We start from the raw sequence: 20,927 nt of genomic DNA on the forward strand, positions 1-20,927 counted from the left end.
ATTCTTTGTTTAATGTCTGACTTCTCCCACTAGACAGTAAGCTAGATGAGGGCAGGAACCTTATCAATCTTGTTCACTACAATATCCCCAGTACCTGACAAAGTACCTGAAACATGGCTGGCACTCAATAAATATTGGTTAAAGGAATAAATGATTGAATAAATGAACAAATAAATGAAAAAAAAGTCTTGCTTGAAGGAACGAACTAAGGCTAAGCCAATGTTGAGGGCAAGACTCAAAGCTAAAGAATGCTACAAGAGTGAATATACAACAAAGGAGAAGGATGACTTCTTGAATTGGCATTTGGAATGGTATTGAAAGTGGTGATGGAAGTGGAGACTAAAGTTGAATTTTCTGCCCACACTTTCTTATTTAATTACCTAAATGGAAATATGCCATAGATATTGACCAAGTAGAATGACAGATGGTCAAATGAAAAGGTTTTCTTGGTGCTTTACAACCTTCAAAATAGTAATAATTTGAACCCCGTCACAGAATCATCGCATGCTATTTTAACCCTCTAACTTCTCCCATAAAACAAAGTGAGCTGTTCAAAGCTAGAGATCAATGCAAAAGCTAAGACCAATGCCCATCTCTAACTCTGATTCTAATTCTTCTGACTATTCTGCCTGTAAGGTATTTTCCTTAGACCACAAGCTAAATCTGAACAAAAGAAAATACTTTATCTGTTCATTGTTTCAGAAGTATTAAATGACTCTAACATTCCTTCCTTCCTCCTTCATAGAATTACACCCTACTATACTATAATGGTTACCAAACTTCAATATGAGATAGTAAGGTAAGCAATTTACAGTTCACATAAATAAATACATTTGCAAAGCACTGAACAGACTTTTAGGCAACTCTTACTCTGGGAAAACAAGATCTTTTCCACCATGCACATAACCCACATTTTGAAAAGCTAAAGTCATGAGACAGAAAGTATGAAAAAGAGTATAACTTGATGAGGGCTTGTTATAAAAGACTTTAACTCTTCTCAAGAGTGAGGATAAATTTTTAAGTATTATTTATTCAGTTAATAAGCAAGTCCAATATGTGTACTTCACGATGTAGAGTAAATGATGGTGGTAAAAGTTAGTATTATATTAAGAGTATATTATAATTTAACCATGAGGTCCGCAAATCCTACCCAAACAACAAAAGAGAAAGATAACCTTTTGAAATATCACTATCAACAGCTAACATCATTAAAAACAGCTACTGAGAAAAAACTTCCTATTGCCCCCTAATTCCCACAGTTAGGAACTGTCTCCCATGAGCTTATAAGCTACATAAAATTTTCATGTACCTTCTCATTAGAGAACTAACTCTATTATGATGTGAGGGTTGATATTTTTGATGTACTGATCTCTATTTTTGCTTTTGCCTCCTCCCAAACAAATTTTAAATGAGATAAAGAATCATTTCAAAATAAAAATCATAATCAAATCAAAAAATATATATGTACCGTTTGCATCTGTGGGGCACAGGCCCTGCTGACCATACACAGAAGTTCATGGACACCTCGATAACTAAGGCCAGTCATTTTCATAAGCTCCAGCGGGGAAAGACATAAAAAGTCCTAAAGAGACATAAAGAGATTATTCTAAATATATAGGTGCAATAAAGATACTGGAATTAAAAAGAAAATTTCAATTTATACTGTTCACGTGCGGAAAAAAGTGAAATTTAACGCAGATCAAAGATTTATGTGTTCCTTATAGTATTTTCCCCCTAAATATGCCTTAACTAAAAGACATGATGATAGTCTTACATTGTAATTAACCAACTTAGTTGGCACATACCAGAGGACACACCATGTGACATCACCTAGCAGCAGCATCCAACCCAGGTGTATATACTACACACGCTCCTCAAAAAGTTTGGGCAGTAATAGATGCCCAGGAAGTGTCAGATTGAAATGAGTTTCTTCCTAAACTATGAGATCATTCAGAGGAAGTATTTGATAATTGAGAGAGAATAAAATGGACTATGGAATGAAACGTTAAATTTCATACTTTTAGGAGCGTTTCAAAGTATGAACGTGAGGCTTACTAACTGTATAACAGAGGAACCAAAGATATCGTTATTGCACACAAAGCAATTTTTTAAAAACTGCAGCATGCTCTGAAAGTCTGTCTTATTAAGGATTAAATCCTAAAATAAAACCTTAAATCTTATTTAATCTCTTAAGAGGGATTTGCTTCCCTATTGTACTGAAAAAATATCTGCTCTATACATTTCTCTCAACCCATTAATAGGAAAACGATCCTAACTATTAATTCCTCTTGCTTTTAAGAGAAATTATCCATTTTGAATATCACCTCCTCATTTCAGTCACATTTCTCATGTAACTACAAAATTTCTTTTAAGCAGATAAAACTTCTCTAGAATCCCAAATAAACGGCACAGGTGTACTTCACCTCATTCCATGAGCATTCTCCTCCTCCAAAATACAAAAACACCGTATTTGGATAAATGAAATCACATTTGGAAATACAACCTAAGTGGCTTGTTATTTAAAATTAGCCTATGGAGAAGCACCATCATTTATCTTTTTTTTTAAATAAATCTAAGCTTTCAAAATTCAACTATTAGCTACTTAAGGCTTACTTAAGAGTTAATTTGCTAAATTTAATTTGTTAAATTAAAGAGTTAATTTAAAATTAATTTGCACTTAGTTTCTCATTGAGAAAAACTAAATACATTTTACCTGACAGGTAACAACATGATGTCTGCTCAGACGATCACACAGCTCTTGTGATAAACCCACTCGTCTCAGTTTCTTGCTACCCATGCCTCCAGATGCAGAAAAAAAAGAACCTTGAAAAAACATCAGAAAATAGCATAAGTGATAGTAGATGGGCTATCCAAAACATTCTACCAATTAAAAAGTCTTCAAACTTCTCCATATGCAAAATGAAGTGTATAGTATTTAAAATATTACTGATAAAATAAAGGAAGGCTATAGAATCTTCCTAAATGTTTTAAATAGGAGAGACAATTATTTGTCAAACTTGCACACAGAAAACCAAGGCAACATAAGAATGTGCATTTCAACACAATTCTTTGATACTTACTACATGAATATAATAACACCACTTCACATTTGTATGGCATCTTAAGATTTTCAATGCATTTATAAAGTTTATTTGGATGTTTAATTAACCTTCAAGGCATATTTCCAAACAGCACTCCTAATGAGTATTTACTTTCATTCCACTCTAACGATCAGTTTATTGAGCACCTACCAGTTACCAGCACAGTTTCAAAGCTGTACATAAATTATCATATTTAATCTTCTCAACAGCCCTATACCGAAGGTTGATTATTGGCCCCATTTTTACATATGAGAAACTAAAGCCTGGAAAGGTTAGCTATTCCAGTATCACCAGGAAAAGTAAATGGTGGATTCAGAATCTGAACCCAGCAAGTCTGACTCTGAAGCCTATCCTCTTACCCATTATACTCTACAAGTCCATAATCATATTTAACCTCTCCTTTTTTCTATGAGTCAGAACAAACCTCTGAATCAAATGAGATTTTATTATTCCAGGTGTTATTTACAAATCGAAATTGTTTTTTATTATACTAGCTGCTCACATTCCCACATACAATTAAATTTCACTCGTGGAACCTCCCTAGGGCTAAAGGAGGCTCATGAAATGTTTGCCTTCAGAGGGTTAGAACGGAATCACTGTGAGTCCCTTTAATGCATGCAAAGGAGAGGCAGTGTATCCCACTCACTCGGGTAGCAAAATATCCTCTGGATAAGCAGAAATAGGAACTCTTCATTGTCCCAGGGGATAAAGCAATATAATTATCAGAAAAGGAGTAACATTGGAACAAAAATATACACTAAGAATGTACATATTTGTTTGTTTCCAATACCGTGGCCCAAATTTCTATTTAACATCTAAATCCTCTCAAATTGAAACACGCTCTCTCTCTCTCACACACACACACACCTCCCACAAACACAAAATGCATCCCTCTCACTTCTCTCAATAGGATTTGTCAGTATTGATTTCTGTTTCCTCAAAAGAAAGTTTACCAAGTGACATTTGCTCTATCATTGCCTAGTGTCTTTAGAGATCAGGTAGTTCCAGGTAATGACACCATTTAGACAGATAAATTCATTCAAAAAGGAGAACTGTTAACGCCAAACTATCTGGAATTTAACAATGACCAACTCTGCTCTCTCTGCCCTATTGGGCCACTCCCATCACTTGCCTGGTCTGTTGCATACTGCCTCTGGTCACTCCCTGCCCCATCAAAAAAAATCCATTCATTTGTTCCTTCCACTGTCACTTAAGTGCACACTCTGCTGAGCTCTGGGATACAAGAATCATTTAAGCCTATTCCCTCCCCTTTGGGAACTCACAGCAAAAGATTAAAAGAAATGTATACACAAATAATTAGAGTCATGCAATAAGTAGTGTCATAGTATTTAAATGTGCTAAGGATGTAGACAGGAAGAAGCACCAAATTGGCCTGCAAAAGTCAGGTCAGTGCCACAATCCCGCCAGATTACTAAAACGTTGCTCAATTCTGTCACTCACATCCTTTAAAACCGCCCATCAAACCATTAGACCACAGGATAAATTCCACACTCCTTAGGATCCCATAAAGACCCTTTAAAAATTGGTCCCACACTTCCCTCTCATTCATACATCGGTTTGCAAAGACAGATCCTGGCCTTCCTGGCAGTTACTTCGCCTCTCAGTGTTAGTTTCCTCACCTGTAAAAACAAAGGTAATTCACATATCTACTTCACAGGAACGTAGTGAAGGTTAAAGGATTTGGATGGTGCCTGGTACACAGTGCTCACGGTTAACGATCATTATCAATTCATTCAGCAAAACATCATTTGCAACCTCACACATGACCTGCTCTCCAGCCACAACAGTATATTCGTAGGTTATGCACGCGCTATCCTGCCTCCATGACTTTACTCCACAAAGCCTTCCCTCAACTCAGTCTCTTGCTCTCCAACGTTCTCATCACATCTTGTACATATTTGCTCGATCATCTTATTAACGTATTACCACGGCTTGCACGTTTGTTTCTCCCACCTGAGACTGAGTTCCTGCTCTGTGTGTGTCTGTGTGTGTGCGCGCATGTGTGTGTACGCGCGCGCGCCCAAATATAGGGGGTAAGGGAAGATATTCAACCCTGGAGATTGAATACTCTCAACAAGAAAAGTCCTCATGTTAGATGGTCAATGAAAACTGTTAAGTAACAATAAGAGCTCATATTTACTGAGCCCTTATTACGTGCCAGACACTGTTCCAAGCGCTTCGGATGTTTTACCCCATTTTACAGATTAAGAATACTAAGGCATTGAGTTGGAACACTTGCGCAAAGTCTAACAGCTAGCATATGGTGGAGTTCGCATTCGAACGCAGGGATCTGACTCCAGATTCCAGGCTATTAACTACCTCTCTTTGAACACCACCTGAAGTGGGGCAGACCCTAAACTTCCCCTAATTACGGGCTCCCCTGCCTAGCAAGGGGAGGAGGGGGTAAGCATTAAGAGGCGAAAACATCACCCCATAACCCCCTAAAAAGAGCTTTTTCCAACAACGAGCAGTTTCCAAGCATCCCCCACAAAAGCAGGCCAGAAGCCCCCAGATCCGCGGCGGCGCTCTGGTTGAGATCCCTACCGGCCTAAGTGGGCGTGGCCTGCACCCAAGAGTGACTCTCCTCTCCCCCGATATCAATACCCACGGGCCCAGGGAGCGAGCGGGAAACAATGAGCGCACCCCACTTCCCCACAACTGCCCCCCACAGGAAACTTTCCAGTACCGGGTCTGCAGCATCCAACTTTCAAAGTTTTCCCCACCCCTCACACAGTTCCCCGCGGAAAGCTCTGCGGGGCAACAAACGGAGTGCTGGTTGGGTCGTCACCCTGGAAAAATACCCAATCAGAGGTAGGCAAAGGCCCAGGTCGGTTCCGCTGCTTGCTGGGAATTGTAGTTTACACTCTATAATAAATCTGTGAGTTCAGGTCAGTTTCTCAGTGCAGTAGTTAATCAAAATCCGGTGGAGGAACATCAGCAAGCAGAGTAGGAAGCAAGGAAAAACTTTGCTTGGAAATTTCTCTTTTATTTCTTTTGTCACTACATTTAAAAATTGCTTAATGAACCCGAGAGGCATGTTAATTTTCTGGGAATAGATGAGAATCCACCTACCATAGAAGAGGTTTTGAAAAAGAGCTTTTGATTTGTTTCGGTTTGCTTTTTTCACCATCTTTTGGTGGTGAAATAGTTTAGTAAATGCTGAATGAAATTTCTCAAACTGAAAACACATAATGGGGAAACGTGAGACTCTGTAGTTGAAGAACACGAAGGAAATCAAACAGAAGGGTCGGTAATAAAAGCAGCTGTGATGAGGAAACCTAGTAAGCCGTTACTTTAAGAGTCGATTTCAGATTATTATATTTGCGAAAAGCTCTTGCTCATTCTTTGCTCTCATCTTCCCTTTGCCTACCTCTCTTATAATTTAGCCCACTATATCCTAATTATTGACCTCACCCCTCACCAGACTGTGAGCTCCTTGAGGACAGGGACCGCGACTTATTCAGCTTCTAAAGTAGGGCCTAGCACACTGTTCAATTAACGGTTGTCAGGTAAATGAGCAAATAAATGGAGTTAAGCAGAAGAAAAATGGGCATTCAGTACGTAGGGTTCTGGGATTATAAGAGAGCCCACGTGGATAGAATAATAATGGAGGAGGATCCAGGTCTCCTTGCTCTGGGTATCCCCAGGACCTGGCAAAAGTTGGTGCTCAGTAAACGCTGACTTCAAACGCTAGAGAGAAAAGAGAGCGGAAGAAAAAAAATCAAAGGACACATCTATTCTCGCCAAACGCACAACGTAAAGTGTTGAGTAGAGGAGCTGTCAAAACCTACAGGGACGGTCCTTAGCAAGGTAACTGATTTACTCCTTCCGAGCATCCTAGCTTTCTCCAGTCCAAAGGGGTGGCGTCACGCGACGTAAACTAATATGGCGCTTCATTTGCATCTTCTCTCCATTGACCAATAGGAGTAGCCGCCGTCAGTCGTCATTCCCTCCCTCCCCCGCAACCTCCCGAATGGGATGTCACCTGACTCGGCTCAAACATGGCTGCGGTGGAAGCTCAGTTGCTTTGGGCGCCGGGAGCAGGTGAGTGTATGGCACCCTAGAGAGGGTGGAAGCGCTCTCCACGACCCCTGTAAGGGAGCGTCCCTGCGCCCCAACCCCCACCGCCCTCTAGTTCTGACACAGATTCACCTCCTGATCTTCAATCGTCTGCCTTCAGAGAGCGCTCCAACTAGGGAGGTCCCTACTGAATTTCTCATCCTTAAGGAGGCGACGACCTGGGGATTGGGAGCCGGACTGTGCATAAAGTCCAGGAGGAAATACGGAAGTGGAGTTATGGGTCTGCGCCCCGGGCTAATACGACGATTAATGTTAATTAAATATTGGTTGCTCCTTGAGCGATGAGATCTACCCCTTGGGGAATGTGAACTTCTCAAAAAGAGATAGTAACATGTCAAATCAAAGTTACAACGATAGTTAGGAAAGTAAGTCCCGCCTTTCCCAGTCGGGCTAGTAGTTGCTTGTTTGTTTAATTATAGCTCCTTCTGTTTCTTCTCACTCTGGTGGACATGGTTTCTAGGAGATGCTCCACGAATTAGAAAATTGACGATGTGTTCTGCGTAATTCATCTCTTTCTATCTCCCTGCACTCTGTGCTGGGAAAATGCATCATCCATTTGGAAAAGAGGAAACTGCTTCCCAGAAGCAGCTTTTTGGATTTTTCTGTGAGTGCCTTCGAAGAGGAGAATGGGAGCTGGCACAGGCGTGTGTACCTCAGCTACACGAGGCACAAGGGGATATCCCACAGAAAGTGGAAGATATACTTCAGGCGCTGGTCGTTTGTCCAAATCAGCTAAGGTAAGAGAGTTCTCTTCCTGCCAGACAGTCACAGGGCAGGAGAGACAAGGTTCGATATTTGGGCTCTCATCAATGTGCCTCACTCAACTATCCTCTGAAGAATTAGCAGAGACAGTGTATTTCACATGCTCTGAAAATTTACATCTAAAGTACATGTCTATTACTTAATCAATATTGGCTTTGAATTATCATCTAGAACTGCATTTAAGCCTGGCCAGCAAAATATGCTTGAAACCATCCTTTCTTGTTTATTATCATTAAAGTAAATAGTGGAACTGCATTGAAAAGCATTTTCTTTGACTCCAGAAAAGCAAACCCTGCTCTCTTCTTGCTTATGAAATTGAAGATATTGTTGTAGCTTTAACAGAGGACTGGAAGTGAATTCACTTAAAGCTTTTTATTTTGAAATAATTATAGACTCACAAGAAATGCAAAAATAGGGGCAGGCCTGGTGGCGTAGCAGTTAAGTTTGCCCACCGTTTCAGGGCCCAGTGTTCTCAGGTTCCGATCTCAGGCGCGGACAGATGCACCACTTGTCGAGCCATGCTGTGGTGGCGTCCCACATAAAGTAGAGGAAGATGGGCGTGGATGTTAGCTCAGGGCCAATCCTCCTCACACACAAGAAAAAACGTGCAAAAATAATACAGAGTACTCTTTCCCCAGCTTCTCCCAATTGTGACATCTCATATAGCTATAGTACAATATCAAAACCAGGAAATCGGCATTGGCATATTACTGTTAACTAGACTACAGACCTTATTCCGTTTTCACCATTTTTTAATCTGCATTCATTTTTGTATGTAGTTCTATGCAATTTTATCCATGTATAGATTCATGTAACTACTACTATAATCAAGATGCAGAACTGTTCCATCACCACAAAAGAATTAGCTCACTCCCTGAGAATACCTCTTTGTATTTGGACCCCTCCTTGTCTCCTGGCAACCACTGTTCTCTATCTAAATTTTTAATGAAGTTCTTCCTGGCAGTGCTATTAACAACTAATGGTATACAAGTTAAATGTGCTGTCCAGTCTCTCCCTCACTTTTCCTTACTTTGGCAGTTATCTTATGTGGTTTAAGTACTGTATTAGCACATGTAGAGTGAAGACTTAGGTGATTCTTTTCTTCCTTTATTTTTTTTCCTTAAATTTAGATTCTAGGCAGTTACTGTCTCATTTAAATTTCTAACTTCAGGGGCCGACCCCGTGGCTTAGCGGTTAAGTGCGCGCGCTCTGCTGCTGGTGGCCAGGGGTTCGGATCCCGGGCACACACTGACACACCGCTTCTCTGGCCATGCTGAGGCCGCGTCCCACATACAGCAACTAGAGGGATGTGCAGCTATGACAAACAAGTATCTACTGGGGCTTTGGGGGGGAAAAATAAATAAATAAAAAATAAATAAATTTCTAACTTCAAAGAAAGGCTTATAAATTCCTATAATGCTGTTTTAGCATGTAGTTAAAAATAAACTTTTATCAAGTTCCTTTTTTTCCTTAATACTACTTGATTCAGTTTCTATTTTCAAGAATATACCTTAGATAGCTTTGCTTTTATGGTTTTCTATGTAATATTATTTTGTTTAAAAATAATAAAGACTAAATAGGCAGATGGAGATAGGATTCAGACTTTTTTTTTCTTTTTATTAAATGAAAGCTGCCAGCTCTGTCTTGCTTCTGGTTTTATTGATCTGTCATATATATATTTGAAAGTTTCTCATTAGGACAATGACATGCCTGTTCAGGTTTTAAACAGACTGAGCAGTGAAATCTAAATCTTGGATCACAAAAGAGAAAAGGCTAGTAGAAACTCTTTGTTTAGAAATTCTTTCTTTTGACATTTTTCAGATGTGGACAGGATATCAACCCTCAAAGATTAGCCTGGGTCTGGCTTCTGATACTGGAAAAATGGTTGGGGGAAAAGGTAAGTAGGTTTATATCTCAGATTTTCTCCTGAGGTTGGGACTGAGAAGAACTTGGGAGTAATTATGAGATTTCCCTTCTGCCTGTTACTTCCTCTATTATGAGGTTTGTCATATTCCTCTCTCAGAATTGACAGTGAGAATGGCTTAAATTTTATTGCTGTCTCCTTACCTGAATTCATTAATTCACTACCATACATTGGCATGTAATACTGTTTGAGGTGATACCATTTTGTTAAATGCCACTGTGTGTCTTGTGCCTGAACAGAACTTTGCAGAACTCAGTGATAGTGACAAGTAGCAAATAAAGCATGAACCTCATAATTCTCAAGTAATGGAGAATGAGCTGAGCTGAAACCTGGTTCTTTTAACTAGCCCAGTACAATGAAATCTAATAGATTTAAACCTCATTAAATAATAATTTAATAACTCATATGAATTGAACTAAAAGTTACCAAATATAAGAAACAAAATAAATTAATAGTAAAAGAAAACTTGTAAGGAAGTGCTTTTTTTTAAAAGAAAAATTTCCATTAAAAGCCTTTTTAGAAGTATGTGATAATTATCAGATAATTGATATCTATTAAAGAAATTTCTCTGAGGCAATTCTGTATTAAACCTAAGACTTTAAGATTTAAGTGAGAAACCTCTGACTCAAAAGAGAAATGGCTGGCCCCAAGTCACACCGTAAAGTTAGTTGATGGAACTAGAGCTGGAACCAAGATCTTCTGACTTCGAGTCCCCAGGGCTCTGCTTTTTCCACCTCAACGTTATTTTTAGCCTTCATGGACTGAAAAGTAAGAAACCAAAAATTCTGTTTTGAAAATGTCTATAATTGAGCCTAATTTTCTTCTTTATTCCCCTCAATCATCAGAATTTTGTCTTTAGTTGTGTTTTGCCTGAGACTTACCCTTATCCACACAGATGTCAAAAAGTAACAGAAATTACTAATCTAAATGTAGCTCTTATTCAGAGATAATTGATAATTATCAAATTCTCATAGATAATTTGCCAATTATCTAGCAAAGAGAAATGGCAAAAAGACTAGCAGGAGAGGGAAGAAAGAGAAGGAAAATAGAAAAATAATCAACCCCAGGGTGATTAAGAGTTGGCTATAGTTTCAGATCTAAAAGAGAAAAGTTGAGCTAAAATATTCAATAGTATCTACAAAGAGAAGAAGAAAAATATGTCTTGTGTTCCTGACTAAGGATCTTTCCAGTACAAACATGGAATTTGTCAAGCCAGATGAACTTTCCCCTCAATAGAGGGTATTTGCTTACTTTATGGCTGATTGTTTTCTTGTTTTCTGGACAGTTGCTCAACCAGACCAGGCAGTGGATTTCACTTCCCTGACTCTTTAGCACAAGACTAAGAGTCGTTCTTGTTTTTCCCAGCACCAAAGATCATTTGGTCCTTAAAGCTCCAGTGCGTCAGTTGTTTAAACAATTGCGGGAATGTTTTAAACTTTATACAAGGACCCTGGAGAATTTTAAAACTTTGTATAAAGGATCAAGACTTCAAACGTATTCTTAGAGTAGTTCTACAAGGCCAGTCTTTATCCTGGAGTGGCCCTCATCTTGTAGGCCTTGTCTTGCTTACTTGCTGGCTGGCTGTCCTTTTCCAGTCTTCCACCTTCTGCCTAAAGCTTACTTTTTAATTATTAGTTAAAACTGATTCCATTTTTCCTTTCCTTCTTTCATTCTTGCCTTCTGCCTTTTTATTTTGTAGTGAGTTATCTCTACATGTGTAAGCATGTGAGCAAAGATTAACTGCAGAGGTGTTCGCTGCCGTGCTGCTTCTAATAGAGGAAAACTGGAAACAACTTGCACGTCCACAATACAGGACTAGTTAATAAGTGGAATATCTAATATTTACAATATCTATTTTTAAAATACCATGCCACTATTAAAATTATGTGGTAAATGAATTTTCAATGATGGTGGAAGAATGCCCATACTCTACTATGTGAGGGAAAAAACAGCAAACAGTACATTTGGTAACGCATGTGTAGAAAATGGTCTGAATGTCCTTAGACCACAGTATTAATAGTAGTTCTCTTTCAGTGGGAAGATCTCGGGGCGGGGGGGTGTTGTGTGTATCTTTGTTTGCCTTTTTGTATATTCTAATTTTTCTACACTGAACATGCTTTGCTTTTATAGTAAGAAAGTCTGTGGTTAGAAACATTGAGCCATTCTTGCCTGTTTTAGAAATGTTAGTCATTTATGACCCTGCGTATGCTTAAAGTAATTTCATCAGTAAAATAAATATAAGCTAATCAGTCTTTAGGATTCTAGATGAAAGTCCTAAAATCTTAACCAGACTTGTTCTTTTATTGAAGGCCTGCTATCTGGCCTTATCTATTCCTTCCTCTTAGTTCTCAAGAGAAGCACTAACCTTCAGCTTCCCAGCATGAATTTTCTCCACCAACTTCCAATCAGTAGCATCATACGAGCATTTAGATGGCATAGGTTCATTAGGGAAGGGCATGGTAAGAAGAAACAGGATTTTGGACCAAGAACATACTAGATCATGTTAGCCTCTGATGTGATGAGTGGCACACGAATAAAGTAAGTGTAGTTTTGGTTCCTCACACACACACAATCCTGCAGGTGCTTCTTCCCTTGAGTTAGGAGACTGTTCAATAAAACCCATCTCCTGGAAGCTTTAACCAGCTGCATGATTTGCAGATGTCTCTAATTTAAAGCAAGGTTTGTCAGGGTTACTCTCAGACTTTAATCTTCTTTATATTTGTGTCCGGAGAAAGGGAGACTATAATTTTAGTTTTAAGGACCAGCTGAGGGGAAGTGATCGTGAAACAAGCAAGTACAGGAAGAATCAGAGCCTTTTTCTTCCTTTCTACATTATCCTTCTCTGATGGCGTGTCTCATTAACAAATACTGGGATCACTTTTTCCTTTTCATGCTTGAAATAATTGGAAAATACTTCCTAACCATTTCATCTTTAGTAAAGGTTATTTTTTAAAATAGATACTTATGCCACAGGTTTGTTTGATTTAGAGATTAAATGAGATTTTAAAAATATGTGAAAATATGGCACACAGTACCTGGCACATAATAAGTGTTCAATAAACGTTACATCTCTTTCTCTTTACTTTTATTTTCCAACTGATAATGAATACTGAAAACAGAGGTTTGGACCAAAAGGGGATCACGTGGGCCATTCCTTCCCAGGCTTACCCATAACTGGGCATTTTGGACACTGTAAGGGAGATTCTTGGAGAAAGACTTTAAGTGACAGAAAAAAATCACATGAAATGAGCAAACCTTGGAGTTTGAGGCTGATCAGAGTGGGATTTAAGTGTTAGTATTTAAGAGGAGTTTGCATCCGAGTTTAGCTGTTTTCATTTATAAAGAATAGTATCTGAAAACATATCCAGGAATTTAATGGTTAAAAGTACTATATGCTAGAGAAACAGCAGAAATAAAACTAACTGGAAATATTTACTTGTAATTTGTTGACTAAAGCATATGCCTAATCTCTATGCTTCCTTCTTATGATCCTTCTAGAAGTTACTCCCAACTATTCTCCGGAGAAAGCTTGAGTTTCTTTTATTGTCAGAAGACCTCCCAGGTGACATTCCAGAGGACATCCTCAAGGTGAGAGAGGGCCCTAGAGCCATCCGCCCAGGGTTACAGTCACTCAGCAAGCTCTGCTTCCGGGGAGCCAGCAGAAACGGGTCCCCAAATGTTGGCTATACTCTGTCCTCAGGCAAGACCAGGCTAGGTAGAGGCCCCTCTGAGGGGAGTTTAGAGTTAAGGTAACCTTATCTGATTTTTAGAATTCCTAGAGGTGGATTGTCCAGAAATACTAAGTATAGCTGGGGATTAAAGATTTCTTTCATTTCATGTAAAAGGAATACATTACTTGGATTTAAACTAGGTGTTTGACTTTTTCACCGGTATTTGGTAGGGAATGTAAAGGGAGAAAGGAACTAGTATTTCTTTTTTTTTTTTTTTTTTTTAATTTTTTGTTTATTGCAGTAACATTGGTTTATAACATTGTAAAAATTTCAGGTGTACATCATTGTACTTCTATTTCTGCATGGACTACATCATGTTCACAACCAAAATACTAATTACAACCCATCACCACACACATGTACCGAATTATCCCTTTCACCCTCCTCCCTCCCCCCTTCCCCTCTGGTAACCACCAATCCAATCTCTGTCCCTATGTGTTTGTTTATTGTTGTTATTATCTACTACTTAATGAAGGAAATCATACGGTATTTGACCTTCTCCCTCTGACTTATTTCACTTTGCATTATACCCTCAATGTCCATCCATGTTGTCACAAATGGCTGGATTTCATCGTTTCTTATGGCTGAGTAGTATTCCATTGTGTATATATACCACATCTTCTTTATCCATTCGTCCCTTGATGGGCACTTAGGTTGCTTCCAAGTCTTGGCTATTGTGAATAACGCTGCAATGAACACAGGGGTGCATGTACCTTTGCAAATTGGTGTTTTCAAGTTCTTTGGATAAATACCCAACAGTGGAATAGCTGGATCATATGGTAGTTCTATCCTTGATTTTTTGAGGAATCTCCATACTGTTTTCCATAGTGGCTGCACCAGTTTGCACTCCCACCAGCAGTGTATGAGAGAGGAACTAGTATTTCTTGACTACTTCTTCTAGAACAGGGGCACTGAATATGTTATAGGTATTCCTCACAACAACCTTCTGCGGGCAGATTCAAACTAAGTCTTAACTATATCTATACTTAGTGCCTGAGGTATGCTCTAAGGCTCAATATTTATTTTCCTCATGACCTTGCCACCAGCTAATTAAAGACATATTTACAGTATGATTTAAAGTAGGGACTTCACTGTAATAGGTCAAGAACTCATGGTCCTGTGACCATCTTGGGGGCAGTTAATGAAGAAGCATCCCTGAGTGCCATCCACGAACATGGTGCTCAAGTGTGTGAAATCACGTACTTCGCCATCCCCTTTCCCTCTACTCCCACCCTGCAAACAAATTATAGGCTATAGAGGTTCTTGCCTTAAGGGCTTACAGTCTAGTTGGGGAGAATGACTAATACACACGTGAGACAATTATGTACTAAACCATATGGTACTAATTTTCAGTACACTGAAAGCCCAATAAAGAGGGAGAGTTGTGTGGGTTGGAGGTATTGGGGAAGGCTTTATGGAACGATAAGGATTGAGCTATACCTTGAAGCATGGCTAGGATTTAGATCAAGGTTAAAAATTGGTAATGTTCTTTTAAAAATTGAATTTAAATGCCTTGAGATGGGCATGTTTTATGTCATTTGTCACCTGCTTGGTCTATGAGTCTGCAGTCCCTGATTTAGGTTGACAGTGCACATTTTGGAGGCAATGGCTGGGGGTGTAGGCAGGGGTGGGGACTAGCTTGAGCATGGAGGCCTTGGGCGATTGAGTTAATCTCTCTTTGCCTCAATCTCCTCATTTAAGGATATCCTCAAAATGAGGCTAATAATAGTGTCTTCCTCTTAAGGTTACCATGAGGATTAATTTGATTTTTCTGTGTAAAGAGGCTGGCACATGGTAATTATTACAGAAGTGTTTGCTGCTGCTGCTATTATATATATACTCACATGCATGTATATACTGAAAAGAGGAAAACATCAAGGCGTACAAATAATAACATTCTAGATGTGTTCACTACCCATCCCCCTCTTCATCCTCTATTTAGGAGCTCTGTGAGGTCTTAGCACAAGATGCAGTAGGCCCCGGGCTTGACGGAAATCAGAGGCGTGAAAGCTGGACCCCTCGGCTCAGCTCAGAAGCTGTCTCTGTGCTCTGGGATCTTCTGAGGCAGACTCCCCAGCCAGCACAGGCCCTGCTGGAGCTCCTCCTTAGAGAGGACGATGGCACTGGCCTCTGTGGCTGGCCTCTGCAGAAGGCACTGGTGGACCTCATTCGAAAAGCACTGCGAACTTTGCAGGGCCCTGCTGCTGGGCCCCCTGGGATAGTAGATGCTATCTACGGATCCCTGCGGACTCTGCGTTGCCCTGCCGAGCCACTCGGGGTTGAGCTGCGTCTCCTGTGTGAGGAACTACTGGAGGCCTGCAGGACTGAGGGGAGTCCACTGCAGGAGGAACGGATGCTCAGCTGCCTGCTGCCCAGGGCTGGACGGGGCCTGGTATCCCTGTATGGCCATATCTATGCAGAGAAGGCCACAGAAAAGTCACCGAAGGCCACACCCTCGGGAAAAGGTGTGTTCCCTTTGCTGCTTCTCCTTAAGTGTTGGTAATTCCACTATGCCCGACCTCTCTGAAGTCCCTCTAGGCTGATGCCTTCCATGTTGCTCAGGAAATCTAATGGGAGAGGCTAAGCAAAAATGGGTAAGATGTTCTTTTGTAAAAGCACAGATTTTGTAGTCCAAGATGAAGTGATGGAAAAAAGTAATAAAGTAGTACCAATAGCAGGAAAGAGCTTTTCTGAAGCTACTGAGAGAAGTAAAGAGTCTTTAAGGTAGAAGTGTAGAAAACCTGGTTTTAAGTTTTTTGTTTGTGTTTTTTTTGGTGAGGAAGATTGGCCCTGAACTAACATCAGTTGCCAATCTTCCTATTTTTGTGCCTGAGGAAGGCTGTCCCTGAGCTAACATCTGTGCCAATCTTCCTCTATTTTGTGTGTGGGACACCACCACAGCATGGTTTGATGAGTGGTGTGTAGGTCCACGCCCAGGATCTGAACCCAGAAACCCTGGGCTACCAAAGCAGAGTGCATGAACTCAACCACTACGCCACTGTGCCAGCCCCTGATTTAAGTTTTTAAAAGAGTGCACTCTCACATCAGTTGGTGTTTCAAATGGGCTTTAGATTAGGAAAGAAGAGCTCCTGGTTCCCCAGTAACCCTTTCTGGTTTGATTTTCAGTCTCACCGGATCATCTAGATCCTGAACGGGCAATGCTGGCCCTGTTCTCCAATCCTGACCCAGCCGAGGCTTGGAAATTGGTCTATTTCTACTGCCTGAGCAACAGCAAGCACTTCCTCGAGCAGATCCTGGTAAGTCAAACTTAATTACTCTCCATCACAGAAGTACCCAGGGATTCTCTCTAGGCTTTTTCATTCCTCATTTCTCTCCCACTCCTTTATCCAACACAAAGCAGTTTAATTAGTGGTGAGTCATTTGGTTCTGGCCATCCACAGTCCCAGGGGAAAGAGGCCTCTGAGAATCAGTATCTTTCAGAATTAGAACTGCAGTCATTTTATATCAGTCCGTCAGCAGGAACTAAAATGTTGGATGTGTGTGAGCTTTCCGAAGGGTATGAGGAAGAAAAGACAGTGGCAACAATATGTTGCCTAGCTGACAGGGAAATTTAATTACTCTACCTTCTTCCAGATTGCAGCTGAGCTTCAGCCTAATTCAACAGATAGTTATTAACCTCATTCTGTGTGCCATGTACTGTGCCAGGATCTGGGGTTACAACAGAAGTCAGTCCTTGCCTTTAGGGAGCTTATAGCCTAGTGTTTTCTGAACTTTTTTAATTCAACTGGCCCCGTCTGTCATTGTCAGAAATCTCCCTGCTATACTAAAAAGGCTTCTTACGCTAATGAGCAGCCAGCTGGACTCATTCTTGCTAGTCCACATAGCTGCTATAGCAGCCTCCTTTGGCTTACAGGTGACAGCACTAACACTGTTGAAAGAGGAAGACTTCCCAAGTCTTGGCTGCCTACTAGATAGAGAATTCAGGCCTCTCAGTCGACTGCTCGTGCTCCTGGGCTGGACACATTGCCAGAGCCTAGCCGCAGCCAAGAGGCTACTCCAGACACTCCACAGGACCCAGGTAACTCTCACTCTGCACTCCCAGCTGCACTGGAAGTAAGTGCTGTGGGGCTTTGGGCTCAGGTAGAACACAGGGTCCTGAAGTCGGTCACAATCTTTGACTCCAGGTGCCTGAATCAGCATCTCTTTCTTCTCCCATGTCAACACAGGACCAAGGCTGTGATAAACTCCTCAGGGATGCCTGTGATGGGTTGTGGGCTCACCTGGAGGTCCTGGAGTGGTGTGTTCAGCAGAGCAGGTATGGCCCTGTGCAGACAGCCCCTTCCCACCACTGGGGACACTTGACCCTCTGCTCTGTGTGTGTGGCCATTTCAAGACATCTTCCACATAACATGTTGTGAGTTGGCAAGTGACCAGCAATTAATAATTATTCCAACTATTAAACCAGGAAAGAAATATAAGTGATGATTATCTTCATCATAGCCATAAGGTCATAACTAGAGGATAATTGAAGGATGACAATGATAAAAAAAACAATAGCTCACATTTCCTGAGCACTTACTATATGGGAAGCTTTGCTCTAAGCTCTTTACGTGGATGATTTCACTTAAGCCTCACAATAATCCTATGAGGTAGATACCAATATTATCCTCATTTTAAAGGTGGGGCAACCAAAGCCCAGAGGTGTTAAATAACATGCCCAAAGTGACCCAGGCCACATTCTGAGCCATGTGTTATCGTGGATCACACTTTTATTCAACAACTGCTTATTGGACTGTGTGCGAGGCCATGTTTCCCTGATAACTTAGCCTTAGGTCTTCCCTACATCTGGGTTCCTATTTTGTTACCCACCTCACCAGCACTTCCTGAAGGAGAGTAGGCAGAGGGGGAAGTAGCGAGGGGCCCTTATTCAAAGTAAAGCCAGAGAAGCTTGTGTCAGTTCTGAGCTAGGAAGAACACAGAAATTGGGAAACTTAATCTGTAGGCCATTTCTAGGTTTTTTCTACACAAATAGAGCTGACCTGATGGATGTACTTCCCTGAGGTTGGTCTATCCCAGACCAACTAAAATTTAGTATTTGGGGAAGTGAAACCTGTGGTGTCATGGGCCAGAGAGAAAGAACAAGAGGGAATTGAGATTGGTCTTTCTTAGAGCAATTATATAAACTGCCTCCCCTTCCTTCCTCCCAACTGTCTCTTTCAGCAACCCCATACCAAAGAGAGAGCTGTTGTGTCATTTACATGGTGGAGACAGCCACTCAGTGCTCTACTCTCTCCATCACCTTACAAACCTTCCAGCCCTCAGGGAGGAAGATGTTCTCAAGCTCCTACAGAAGGTGCCAGCCAAGGACCCCCAGCAAGAGCATGGTGAGTTGGTGATGGAGTGACTTGGGCAGGGTTCTCTCTTAGGACAATCTTACACATGTTTCTTCCAGCACAAGATTTATCTAGATGTGAATCTATGAAGATGGGTGGTCCAGCAGGTGCCCTCTAAATTACTGCTGTTTGCTCCAATCAGATTGTAGGATGTAGGGACATTCCTCCCCTTTCTTGGTGTGGTGTAGGGAATCCTATGAGTGCAGTCCCGTAGGAACGCTTGTCCTCATGGAACCATCTCAGGAATGACTAGCATACCCTCCTTCCAGTAAAACAGAATTAGGAACTGTCCTCTGAATTCACCGCATTGTCATTGGCAGTGTTTATGCAAATTCTTGATGAGTGTCTCCATGCTTCATAAACTTTTTCATAGTACATTTTGTGCCTTCCTTCCTTCCCATATCTTCTTCATACTCTCTTGAACAAATAAAGAGGTTTAGAAGAAAGACTTGCCTGAAACAATAGCAAAGCCTTGTTTTAACCTTAGATCTTTGCTTAAAATTCAAATCCCCATTAACAAGTTCTTTTTGCTCTCAAGTCGTATCGTAGTATAGTCGCAATCTGCCACACAGGCCAGGGACACTCACCTGTGAGAGAAACTAATGTTCTCATATGGTAGTAGATGATTCTCAGCCTGGATATTGCTTTGATTTACTTTTAAGAAGGACCTGCCACTAACTGGAAAACCAGTGTTACTACATTCTATTTTTTTTTTCTGGAGAGGTAGGCAACTTGTTTAGCAGATTTCCTAAAGGAACTGGAACTCTGTTTTCTACATACAAGTAGAAAAGGCTTCCAAAGAAGTATTTTATATCTGATCCCTGGTGACTCAGGACACACTTAGAATTTTTTTTTTTAATAATTTTATTTATTTATTTTTCCCCCAAAGCCCCAGTAGATAGTTGTGTGTCATAGTGGCACATCCTTCTAGTTGCTGTATGTGGGACGCGGCCTCAGCATGGCCAGACGAGCGGTGCGTCGGTGCACGCCCGGGATCCGAACCCGGGCCGCCAGTAGTGGAGCGCGCGCACTTAACCGCTAAGCCACGGGGCCGGCCCCACACTTAGAATTTGAACGTGGAAAAGGCAAAGAGGAGCAGTAATAGGGCGGGGACTAGGGTGAGGCAAGAGAAGCATCTAGGGTACAAAATTGAAGGAGCCACTCGCTCTCAGGGTCACGCAAGTGCTTGCAGGTCCTGGCCCTGGGCGGTAATGCCGTGTAGAGGCCAGGAGCCTAGAGCAATATTGCTCTTCATTTGCTTATTACCCTCACCTTGGCAAGGCTGAGCTTCCTAGAAGTAATCACTAGGGAGCCTATACATGAAGGGGCTTATTGCAACATCATACTAGCAAAGCATCCCTAACTATTGCAATGCCCTGCCCTGCCCTGCCCTAGAGGAATTTGCCTAGGTAAGGGATTCATTCAGTGGGACTATATGTAGCCATCAGAAATTTAGTTTATGAAGAAGCATAATCAAATGCTTGTACTTAATGGATCTCTAAGAAGTAGGAAAATGCAGTAGTATATAGAATGTTATTACATGTCGCTTAAACATACACACACACATGCAAAACTATGAAAAGGGTTAAACCAGAATATTACAGTGATTGTGTTTTGCTGGGAGGCTCATGGGTGATTTTTCTTTTTCTTCTTTTTGCTTTACTACATTTAGTGCTTTTTTTTTTGAGCAGGTTGTGGTTTTGCTATGAAAAGAATTAGGGCCAAATTTAGATGTTTAGAGACCCTGTAAAGATTATGGTGCCTTCCTTTCCTCCTAAAGTTCAAAAAGTTTTTAAATGAGAAATCATAGATTATTGAACAAGTACAAGCAATTTCAGCAGTTTGTGATTTTTCCCCATGATGTCTACTTCAGTGCTTTCTTAAAAATATCAAATTGTTTTGTTGTTGTTGTTGTTGCCTGTGCTCTCATTACTCAGTCTAAACACATTTTAAG

The 20,927-nt window shown here is 40.8% G+C and overlaps 2 protein-coding genes across 5 annotated transcripts in view; one reads left to right on the forward strand and one right to left on the reverse strand.

Moving 5' to 3' along the window:
• The window catches only part of RAD51B (RAD51 paralog B), a 579,835-nt gene extending 573,952 nt beyond the window's left edge, over positions 1–5,883 (reverse strand). For 2 of the 4 annotated variants that reach the window (XM_087448333.1, XM_087448337.1), the window contains exons 1-3: positions 5,809–5,883; positions 2,714–2,823; positions 1,469–1,582 (exon numbers count right to left, since the gene is read on the reverse strand). In XM_087448333.1, the coding sequence (XP_087304459.1) occupies positions 1,469–1,582; positions 2,714–2,797 (198 nt within the window). In that variant the 5' untranslated portion in view covers positions 2,798–2,823; positions 5,809–5,883. Of the gene's footprint in view, positions 1–1,468; positions 1,583–2,713; positions 2,824–4,673; positions 5,548–5,808 lie in introns of those variants that run through there. The other 2 variants (XM_087448336.1, XM_087448335.1) reach the window with 2 other exon arrangements.
• A 1,233-nt stretch (positions 5,884–7,116) lies between these two features.
• ZFYVE26 (zinc finger FYVE-type containing 26) overlaps positions 7,117–20,927 on the forward strand; it is a 59,681-nt gene continuing 45,870 nt past the window's right edge. The window contains exons 1-9 of the mRNA XM_004426272.3: positions 7,117–7,166; positions 7,663–7,939; positions 9,786–9,861; positions 13,387–13,476; positions 15,562–16,084; positions 16,746–16,876; positions 17,494–17,658; positions 17,807–17,895; positions 18,801–18,964. Coding sequence (XP_004426329.1) covers positions 7,746–7,939; positions 9,786–9,861; positions 13,387–13,476; positions 15,562–16,084; positions 16,746–16,876; positions 17,494–17,658; positions 17,807–17,895; positions 18,801–18,964 — 1,432 coding nt within the window. The 5' untranslated portion in view covers positions 7,117–7,166; positions 7,663–7,745. The remainder of the gene's footprint in view (positions 7,167–7,662; positions 7,940–9,785; positions 9,862–13,386; positions 13,477–15,561; positions 16,085–16,745; positions 16,877–17,493; positions 17,659–17,806; positions 17,896–18,800; positions 18,965–20,927) is intronic.

This window comes from Ceratotherium simum, chromosome 24 (assembly GCF_057802395.1).
Source record: "Ceratotherium simum simum isolate JZ-2026a chromosome 24, ASM5780239v1, whole genome shotgun sequence".
In the NCBI taxonomy this organism is placed as follows: Eukaryota; Metazoa; Chordata; class Mammalia; order Perissodactyla; family Rhinocerotidae; genus Ceratotherium; species Ceratotherium simum.